Here is a 10,963-nt window from a genome sequence, read left to right as displayed (position 1 = left end):
AGTGATTGATCACTGATCACGGTGTGATGTATCGAAATGTTAAATGTTTCACTGACTGGCCACAGACATTCTGGTTCAGATTAAAGCCTGCTGCTGCTGATCTGAGGTCAGCTGTATGAATGAGGAATGAATGCGTGCGAGCAGGAGGGGAGGAGTCGCTCTCAGTGTGTGATGAAGGTACGAGCAGACCGTCTCTGTGAAAGCTCACTGGAGATTTCCTCATCTCAGCACTTTTCCTGAAGCCGCCCCGAGAAAAAGTAGAAAACTTTCCATGAGATCCGTTATGTTTGTAATAAACAGGTGTTTCTGTGTAAAAACAGGCCTGAGAGTGCAAACACAGCTGTAGATGTCAAAAATCTTCTACATTTAATCCATATATAATAAAACTATATAAATGGGTCTATAATTATAGCAGTCTACTTGAATAGATTCATTTTAAAAAACATTCAGGAAATGTGATCAGTTACAGTGAAGATAATTAACAGTGAAGTTAATTATCGATTTGTTGAGATATGAGTTCACATAAAGTTGTGTATATCATGGAAACCTTTATTTTTAATAATGTTATGATACTAATGTAACGCAGCAACATTTATCTATTTTAAAATAAATAATTACTGCTTCTGCTGACAGTAGCCTTCCTTGTTTTAAAGAAACAGTTCCTTTCTTTAAAACAAGGAAATATCTGCCGTCCAACGCTTCCTGTTAACTACGGTCCTCTTTCAACTTTGCTGATGACAAACCTTGAATTTGTTTGCAATTTCTAAGTTTGTCACACAAATAAAAGTTCTCTGTGCCAAATGGCTTTAAGGAACCTTATAAACAGAACAAAATGAAAAACATCTGGCAATGAACCGAGCGCTCCTGCTGCAGACACATCAGTCCAGCTGCTTCAGTCCAGCTACAGATGATATCCACTGTATATACTGCCAGAAGGGATGTAAATCCACACCTTTATATTTCCTGCAACAGATGAATGGATTTTCCCAGAACAGCATTATCAGTGTGTCTTCTTCTTTTAGCTTGCTCGCTTTTGGTGCTCACCACAGCGGATGATCTGCTTCCATGTCACCCGATCCCAGCACCCTCCTCTGCATGTCCTCCTTCAGGTTGAGCAGGTCATCTACTAATCAGATGGCCAGTGGTTCACTTCCTGCCAAAATACCATTGAGCAAGACACTGAACCACAAATTTCCCCATGTCTGAATGTTGGAAAGTGCTTTGAGTGCTCAGGTAAAGCAGAAAAGCCTCAAGGTGCTTCATGCGCTCAGCGTGTTCACTCCATCACGTGAACATGAGAGCTGACGGGAAGCTGGCTACATCACACAGCTGCTGTGAACACGACTGACGTCCCTGCTGCTGATGAAGAGTCTCTTTAACAGTCACCTCTGTTCTTCCTCCTTCTCTCTGCAGGTGGCAGTGATGGTCAACAGGACGGAGTGTGCTGAGAGAGGAGGGACGCACAAACATGAGCAGGTTTCCTGTTCTTGCGTCTTTACTCTGCTCGTGTCTCCCGCTGACCTGGCAGACCTCGTACACATGTCCACCCACAAAGGTCTGTCAGATCAGCTGACCGGTCACTCCTCGTGTCCACGCTGAAACATTGAGGCCACCGAGCTTGGGTTTGCCTCCATGTTTGGTGGCCCAGCACCTGAGCCTTTTAAATCGAGTTTAAAAACACCTTTTTTTGTCAGTACCAGAGCTGGCTTCTGGTCAGCATTTATTGTAAACTTTATTTTCTAGTTTGTTATATTGTTTAATGTTTATTTTATTACTGCCCTTTGGGCAGCTTAGTTTTAAACGGGCTCTGGAAAGCTGGAGCAGGATTTGCAGTCATGTGACAGCTGCTTTGATTATCAATGCATTAATTTGTGTTGCAGCGTCACCCTGTGGAATAATGGAAAACGACAGTTAATCTTCACCTTATTCTTCAGAGGTTGATGACGGATGAGTGGATGAATTATGTTTACATATATTTTTTTATACAATAATTAAATGTCACCTTTTTACCTGCAGGAGGTCACGTGTTGATTCAAACTTTGAACTCTGTATTACATAATTTTCTCTGTTTTTACACATAAAAAGGACCCCAGCAGAAAGTTAGAGCTTTTACCTGAAAACGGAAAGCTGTCCATCTCAGAGTCAGTTTGTTAAAGCAGCTTTCAGGCCCTTTTAATCTAACTTTTCCTATAAATTTTCATATTCAAGTTTCTCCCCTTTTAGAACATTTATATCTCTACTTTATCTGATTTGTGTATGTTTTAAATTTGTCTTTTTTCTAAGAATAAACAAACATGACTCATTGTCCCCTCGGCCGAGGTTAGACTGCTGAAGGAGCCGGCTGGATGCACGCAGGGACGGATGGACTTGTAACACACATTTACTACGATTATTCTGAAACCCCTAAAATAAGGCCAACAAACGAAAAAAAAAAAATCAATGGTTTTTGGCTCAGCTGCAGGGGAGGGGTGGAGCATGGGGGTTTCAGGGGCAGCAATGTGCCAGCCTCCCCCATCGCTGTGCTTCCTCGATCTCACACAGCAGCGCGCTCGGACCGTCATTATGAGCTGCAGCAGGCTGGGCTGGCTGTGTTTAAGCAGTGGGTGGTGCAACATGTTTGTAGAGGGGATAAAGAAACGTGCAGTGATCTGGAGACGCGCTGCCAGCCGTGGATGTGTTGGGAGTGCTACAATCACATTTGCAAGAATATTGTAGTTTTAGGAGGCATTTTCTGTGTTGGTGAGACTGTTGGAGCTGAGCATGGCTGTGGTTGCATTGACAGGAAGAGGAGGAAGAAGCTCCACCTGCAGACAGCATCTGAAGCACATCCAGAGGCTGCCGAGTCCAACGTGTCAGCAGCCAAAGAAAATCTAGATTCAGGATCTCAGCAAAGAGAAGACAAGAAAAAGTAATTGATGCTTTTATTTATTTTTTTTAAAGGTTCCCATTTTCTCATTTAAGCTCCACAGTCAGACTGAGGAGGATCAGATTTAAACGCTGCACAACAACAAACCAGATGGAAAGCTGGAAGATCTGCAGTCAGGACTAAATTTATTGAAGAGTAAAACCAACATGATCAATGAGTTTGTCAGTCAGAATTTGATGATCATCTTATTGATCCATGACTGATAATCTGACACACTGGTAAAGATGGCTGGTTTCTCTGAGTCACAATGCCAGCTGCCCCATGTGACCACACCAAACAGGAAGTAGGTACCATGTTTCTGACAGAATAGCGGAGCCCCAGAATCACCCTGAAAAAAAAAAAGAAAAGAAAAAAAAAACAAAAAAACAAAACTGAAGGTTCATTCATTCATGCACCAATAACAACCAATAACCAATTGAAAGTTCACGTCTTCCACGGCAGCCATGTTTGAGCCAGAGGAAGGTGTGCAGAAGTATCTGCACAGTGATGTATACCAGCAGAGAGGATTTTAAATCAAGACTTCAGCTTTAAATCAATAAAGACATTACACTAACACCAAATCCCCATTTTCAGAGAATTAAATGGACGATTACCTGACAATTCACTCATAAGGACCCCACATGCAAATGAATATTTGTTGGTAATGAAGTAAGCTAGGCCACAGGCTGCAGTTTGGGGACGGTCTCTCTGAAGCTCCATGGCTGCCTGATACCTTTGACAAAGGCCAGAGAAAACGAGGAGGCAGGGTGGAGCACAGAAATGAGAACAAATGTGTTACACAGACAGGTGCAGCACAGCACCTGAAATTCAGAGAAATTATCGGTTTCACGGCCAAATGAGACCTGCTCCCTCATCATGACTAATTAAGTCGATAAACTCTCAATATGAACCCATGTCAATACAAGTAAAGGCCATCATTAGGCTAAAATAAACTGATCAGAGGCAGAAGGATGAAGAGACGTCCTCATGGATGCAAATACAGAGGGTTTACTACAAGGTGCAAACCGCTGGTTACACTTAGGAACAGGAAGGATAGATCAGACTGACAGGAAGCAGCTAAAGAGCCGACTGAGAGTCTTTGGACAGATGAAACCAAGAGGAAGCTGTAGTTGAAGGATGGAGGAGGATCGAGAGCTGAGGATACCCCATCGTCTGTCTGACATGGAGGAAGCAGCGTGATGGCTGCAGCAGAGCCGGGTTTATTGATGATGTCACTGCTGATGGAGCAGTGGGAGGAGCTGTGACATGTTCAGGGCTGAATTCTCTGCTGCAAACTGATCAAAGCAGCCCAGGAGGTTCTCAGAGCAAAGATCTGGGATGTTCTTCAGAGGCCGCGTCAGCCACCATCATCATCATCAGAACAGCAACTTCACAGTTATTAAATACACAACTGAAGGCAGAGACCCACAAACACGCAGCAGCTGAAGGTGCTGCAGTGAAGACCTGCAGAGCATCTCAGGAGGAAACAGCATGTGGGGATGACTGTGGTTCTTCAGGCAGTCACTGCCTGCAAACAGTTTCATCAAGTATTAAAAACAGTATTTATGCTGCTGTACAAACACTGATGGACCCAACTCATGAACCTTACACTGAACAAACAAGGAAAGAAGTCTGGAAGAAATCCTGATGAAGGTACAGCTCCAGCAAGCCTTCTGATATCAGTTAAACATATTACAGATAGTGATGCACCACGAAGCACCCTCACTATGATCATATGGTTTAGAGCAGGGGTGGGCAGACTTTTTCTCTGGGACCACAGTGACTTTTTGAAATTTGACAGATGGGCTGAGCCAGCACCAGATGCATACAAACAAACATTACAGTGTTAATACTTACATTTACAGGGATGAGTTGCTTTTTTTTTGTGGCCACAGCAGCTTTTATCCTTTTTCCCCATAGTGGAGAGAGACAGGAAATATGGGGAAGACACACGGGCAAACTGGCGACAGGCCGGGACTAGAACCTGCCACCAGGTGTGGCCCATGGGCCATAGTTTGCCCTCCCCCGGTTTAGAGTCATTGTCCCAAACAACAGGAGGTATCCGAATCATGAAGCATTCATATATCAAATCATGTAAATATTGATATGATTTTAAACAAAGCTCTCAGTCATGAGAACTCAAACTCCATCACAGTCCTTAGAACTGGTGATGAAGCCTTTAGTGGAAACTTCCACTGACAGAGTGGACAGAAGACCCCCTTCAAAATGCTATCTGTAATGTTTTATGATGAAGGCCATGTGCTGGTCAGGAGCTTTCACCTCCTCAGATGTTATCCTCTCTGTGCACTTTGGAAGCAGATGAAGTGCCTGAAGCCTGAAAGAAACACCACAGTCAAAGCAGATGGCAGAGCAGCAGGAACAGTCAGGGTTTAGTTACCATGCAGGACGTGGATCCTGCAGGATGTGAACAGATGTGAGTGTCAGTGATGAATCCTCCCCACTTATGTCTGCAGGTACTCTCATTGACCAGCGTCAGACCGGCGTGGTGCAGCCGGTCTGGATCGACACCATCTACAGGAACGCGAAATAATCAGAGTAAAGTAGGATTAAGATAAAGAGCCGTGAAGTTCTGTCACATGACTCATTCTGATCACACACCAAACTGCTGTTTGTGTTTCTATTCACTGCAAAGAAAAGATGAGGATGGTACCTTTTGCTTTAGTTGCTCCCCAGCCTGCTGTAATGCAAGACCAGGTGTCATCCAGGCTGTTATCCTCTTCAGGGACACAAACTGGAGACACCTCAGAGCCTGGAGACAGAGACATGGGACGATGAAGATCTTCAGTCATGCAAACTTTTAGGAATAAAAGCTTAAGTTTCCTGAAGGTTCAGACTCACCTAGTCTGGCGGCAACACTCAGGTGAAGCAGTGCCAGGTCAGACTTTGGGGGGAAGCCGGCTTTCTGCGGCGGGTTAAAGACTTTGTCTATGAGGATGGTTTGAACTGGCAAGAACTTCATGTCATGAAGCCCCAAAACTGCTACATCCTCTTTAGCTCTGCGAGGGGGGGGGGGGGGGGGGGGGGGGGGGGCAGCAGGTTAGCAGTGCTCACACTCCCTACTGCAGGCAATAGTTCCTCAATGTGCCCTGGGCATCGCAGAAGCAGTATTACCTGACACCACAGTGTTTGGCAGTGATGACCCAGTGGGGGTGGATCAGAGCGCCGCTGCAGTAGTGGCGACCATTAAACTGCAGGCTGACCTGCCAGGGCCAGAAGAAGGGGCAGGACTCTGTGACATTCACCACAGACAGCACACCGTCTGCGGACAGCGAGAGCCCAGCGAGGCCTGGAGTCTGATCACAGCCAGAGCTCTGCTGCTTGCCGCAGTCCTCTGTTACCCATGCAACATGCAGGGTGGACAAAATACCATAAACACCTCGACTGACTGCGTGGTGGTTCTAACTGCTGCAGTAGGTTCAGTTTAAAATATATAGGTGTGACATAAAAGCTTACCATCAACTGTGAGGTCATCTTCATACACTTTAGCCTGATTATCTGGAAATGGAAGAAGCTTTTCAGAACAGAATCCACCTTTCGCAGGTGTAGGAACCTTCAGGTTTTGGACTCGGACTCACCCATGGTGTCAGACATCCACTGAGCGTGCTCCTGGACTCTGGTGTACACTCCAGGTCTTTTGGCTCGACCACAACCGACTCCCCAACTCACCAAACCTGCCAGCTCATACCTGGTGCCAGTGAAGCAGGAAAGAGGACCTCCAGAGTCCCCCTGAGGGAGGTAGGAAACAGCAACAGACCACATGAACTACTTCCAACTCTCTAAACTCATGCTGGCTAAAGTTTGATTGTCCAGGTGTTGAACATTCCTTATTTCCAGGCTGCACACATGTTGTACCTGACAGGCATCCACTCCTCCTTCATCCTTCCCAGCACAAAACATGGAGGGCCTGATCCTGCCAAGGTAGTACTGATTACAGTCATCTGAGGGAAGGATGGTCACGTTCACTTCCTGCAGCCTGTTGACTCGAGGACCATCTGGTGACAGAGAAAAAGGACAGAAAGGCTCAGATCCCGCCTGAAGAACCTCCATCCCCTGTTTATGACAAACACTTCCTCACTCTCTCGAGTGGAGCCCCAGCCGGTGATGGTGCACTTCATGAGCAGAGGCAGTGGTGTCATCCAGATATCGATGGGTCTGACAAAATGGTTGAACTCCAGTGGCTTCTCCAGCTTCAGCAGAGCAACGTCGCTCTCTTTAGACTGAGTGTTGTAGCTGTGATGGGTGAGGATCATGGAGACACCGACCAGCTGAATGAGAGGAACATTTTCTTATCAACATGTTTACCTGTGCTGCCTCAGAGGAACCAAAGAACCAGCCAAGAGAAAGCAGCCTGGAGCTCAAACCTTCATCCTACCGACATACATGGACTACTGACTGAGGTCCCAAAGAATAATTTAATCCCTAATAATCCCTTCATCTCCTTGTTCACTTCTGGACCACTAACTTGCTGCCTGTGACAGGAGCGGATCTCCATCGTGTACACCCTTTCAGCTTAAATCTGATTTTGGGAATGAGGGAGTCTGTTATTGTTAGCTGGGTCTGTTGTAATAGGAGAGAGAAGTTTTATGGCTAAAAAAAAAAAAAAAAAAAAAAAAAATCTTTGTGCTGTGTGTTAACACACAATGACATAACCCACATTTTGAGGTGTTTTTTTTAAAAACACTTCAGAGGGTCAGAGAAGAACTCCAGCATTGTAACCCTGGGGGGTAAATCCATCCATTTGTGCTGCGCTGCCTTCAGCTGGTGTTTCTGCACGTTTACACGGTGGAGCCGAGTCTGACCTGCTGCTGAGGTTCTTCGGGATTATCCAGGTCGTGTTTTCCGGCCAGAACCGTCCACAAAGATGCTTTAGTGTGTCTGTAACACACCAGGAAACAAGAAATACAAGTCAGGAAATCAGATCCTGGATCAGTGCTGGAAACCATTCCTGCTGTCACAAACCAAAACCAGTGCAAAAACAGTTTAGCTCAAATAAACTGAGAAGGAGGAGGAGTCAGAGACAGGAAATAGCTTTAGTTTAAGTCTTTGTTCTGGTTCATGTGTTTGAACTTTTCTGAATTTCTTACTTGTAATAAAATAAAACCCACTGCAGACGCTACAACAAAAACTAAAATAAGTGGTGACCTCTGACCTTATGAAGCAGTGGGCAGCAGAAGTGACCCACAGCGGGCTGATGATGGCGCCCCCGCAGGCCGGCATGGAGTCGAGCTGAAGAGAAACCTGCCATGGCCACGAATGAGCCCAGGCCTCCTGACCGCCGATGATCCGAGTCTCCATCTCCTGCTCTGGGACGAAGGAACGCACCCCGGCCAGGTCTGAGGGCGCAGAGGTCAGAGGTCAGGAGAGGGCTCAGCCAGTGGCTTCAGGTTTTATGGTTTCAAAACTATAAAACCACATTCCACCACAAAAAAGGGTTGAGTTTGCAGAGAACTTCAAAATAAGAGCCCAGCTAACATGCCAACATATTTAAACCCCTGCAGAAGTTTTCACCCAATTTTAATGTCGATGTTTTAACTGAAACTTAAATACAAATGAAAATATTTTCTTTTAAAATAACTGCAGGAATGATGAATATTAGTGAATAATATTTACCTTAAAAGTCCATAAATTCTATTAAAGAGTGTCAGGTGTGTGAACAGATGCACAGGTTTATTATACATCATACAGGTCACTACCTACTGGGGTGGCTGTAGCTCAGTAGGTAGAGCAGGTCACCTACTGATCGGAAGGTCAGTGGTTCAATTCCTGGCTACTGCAGGCTGCATGCCAATGTATCCTTGGGCAAGATACTTAACCCCAAGTTGCTCTCCGACCGTTCTGTCGGAGTATGAATGTGAGTGAATGTTAAATAATTAAAAGCACTTAGCTTAATTAATTAATCATGGAAGTGCTTGTATGAATTCGTGTGCATGGGTAAATGTAAAACGTGTTGTGTAAGCGCTTTGAGTGCTCATATCTGAGTAGAAAAGCGCTATATAAGAACTAGTCCATTTACCATTTACCACATATGACGGTAACTGTCCAAAACCTATTAAATAAAATGTTCACATATTTATTCCAAATAAAAATATTAAGCTTTTACATTTAAATATTTTCCATGATTAAATAAAAGTATTTTCAAAATGATTTTTAAACATTTGAGACTTTTTTCTTTATTTGATGAATTTATTTCTTTATGTTTGATATTATTGGAGTTTCCACTGTAATAAAAACTCTGGATTTGTTGATCAGCGTTCTTAAACTTGCCTCTGAAGCCGAAGCGTCCGGAGAACAGCGAGTTCTCCTGCAGGGTTTCATTTAACGTCACGTTCAGCTGATTCCGGGCCTGATTCCAGCTTCCAGCTGTAGGAAAAACATCAGCATCAGAATTCAAACTCTAACTTCATGTCTCCAGGAGAGGAGACGATGGATTCACAGTCACTGCAGAAATGACACAGTCAGCATAAGATCGTCACTCTGCGATGTTCTCCGATGAATCAAATCTGACTTTAAACATCAGAAACATTCGGCTGGAAAATTTAGTCTGAGAATCTGAGGAACCCTCAGAGGAAAACGGTCCTACCTGCAGCAGCGGAGTAGCTGAGAGAACAAGTCTGAACCCCATCCATCAAAATAACCAAACTACTTACCTTTACACAAAACTTCAGCTGCTCTGTTTTTCATCTGTTTGGCTGCAGAACCCAAGCCTCACACAGGATGATTAATAAAATATATATATATCAGAATGTTCTGTGGTGCTCCTCGAGCAACAAACAGTCCTGGACAATAAGGCTCATTCAGAGTAACCAAGCGAAAGAAGTCAGATGTATGAAAAGAGACTGAATTTGAATTTCTGCTGTTTTCATGATATAAATGCAACCTAAACAGAATTCATTGTTTAGGCATATGGAGCATGTACTGTACACTTTACTTCTGTTATATTGTTTAACTCCATGTTATGTAGTGCACATGCTCATGCACACATGTGCACACACACATGGTAAAACTGTTACTTTAACCTGAACTATTATCGCTGTTGTGCTGTAAACTGCTTAAACTGCTATGATGAAGACTTTTGTCATCCTGCATTTGAAACAATTTAAAATGAACTGTACTTTATTTTGTGTGCTGTTGTTTAACATTTCATACTTTTAGCTTTGTTTCTTGCATATGTGTTACTGTGTTAATATAATCCTGTCTAGATGATCGGTGTAATGACGGGTTTTGTGCCGAGTCAGTATTCGTTAAACATTTTCTAAATTAAGTAAATGACAAAACACACAAACCAGCAGTTCATCAGGAACCAGCAACACCTGTGTCTCACCTGTGTGAACCAACAGAAAACTGACGACCACCAGCAGCATGTCTGCCTCACACTCACCCTCAGAGGGTCTACAGGCTTCAAAGTGCTTCACCTTCATCAGCTTCACCTGTGTGATTACAAACACCTGCAGGAGTCCAGAGTCACACCTCCCTGCTGTCAGTGTGCAGAACTCAGTGTGACACCAGGTGGGAGGCAGGTAAGGTCTGTCTGTTGTTCCTTTTCCACTGAGGCAGTGCTGGTTCCAGTACAGAACCGGTTCCATTAAAAGACTGATGCCAGTAGGAGGAGCTTCCACTACAAATTCTCAGCAGTGATTGGCTGATGCAGTCCACAAGGTCTTTCTGTGGTGATTTTCATGAAATTTCTGCAAAATTTTAACCATTTACAGAAAGCTGGCCTGGCCTCCAGTTTGGAGAGTGGTTTGAGTTTTGTTTGGCTTTTAGAAGGCCAGTAAAGACCATACTTCATAATCTGCTTTCTGGCTGCTGGCCTTCCTTCTTTTTGTTTCCATTCTTAATGTTGCCCCACATCCCCTAGACCTAACACCCCACTCTGCATTTAATCATTAGTTATTATTAATCTCTGTCTCTCCCCCCTCACAGCAGATGACCCCCCCCCCCCTCCCTGAGCCTGGTTCTGCTGGAGGTTTCTTCCTGTTAAAGGGAGTTTTTCTTTCCCACTGTCACCAAGTGCTGCTCATAGGGGGTCGTTTTGAC

General features: G+C 44.4%; 1 protein-coding gene across 1 annotated transcript; it reads right to left on the bottom strand.

The window, feature by feature from the left end:
- Positions 1-3,034: 3,034 nt before the first annotated feature.
- Positions 3,035-10,311, bottom strand: ovch1 (ovochymase 1). The gene is made up of 13 exons (XM_030720490.1): positions 10,248-10,311; positions 9,191-9,286; positions 8,076-8,259; positions 7,726-7,801; positions 7,002-7,191; positions 6,779-6,918; positions 6,502-6,652; positions 6,380-6,421; positions 6,038-6,257; positions 5,765-5,922; positions 5,577-5,675; positions 5,304-5,437; positions 3,035-3,254 (listed from the first exon to the last, which is right to left on the bottom strand). Exons 1-13 carry the CDS (start codon positions 10,285-10,287, stop codon positions 3,093-3,095), a joined length of 1,692 nt encoding a protein of 563 aa, XP_030576350.1. The 5' UTR covers positions 10,288-10,311; the 3' UTR covers positions 3,035-3,092.
- Positions 10,312-10,963: the final 652 nt, after the last annotated feature.

The sequence above is a fragment of the Archocentrus centrarchus genome, chromosome 23, assembly GCF_007364275.1.
Source record: "Archocentrus centrarchus isolate MPI-CPG fArcCen1 chromosome 23, fArcCen1, whole genome shotgun sequence".
Lineage (NCBI taxonomy): Eukaryota > Metazoa > Chordata > Actinopteri > Cichliformes > Cichlidae > Archocentrus > Archocentrus centrarchus.
This window is presented reverse-complemented; position numbering and strand designations above follow the sequence as displayed.

Bases quoted from the DNA above. Each gene is read 5' to 3' on its own strand.
- ovch1 (XM_030720490.1), bottom strand. From the start codon at position 10,287: ATGCTGCTGGTGGTCGTCAGTTTTCTGTTGGTTCACACAG. The intron at 6,653-6,778 runs GTACAACATGTG...TACCTCCCTCAG, and splicing joins GAGGAGTGGATGCCTGTCAG to GGGGACTCTGGAGGTCCTCT. The intron at 3,255-5,303 runs GTAACTAAACCC...TTTTTTTTTCAG, and splicing joins CAGGATCCACGTCCTGCATG to GGTGATTCTGGGGCTCCGCT.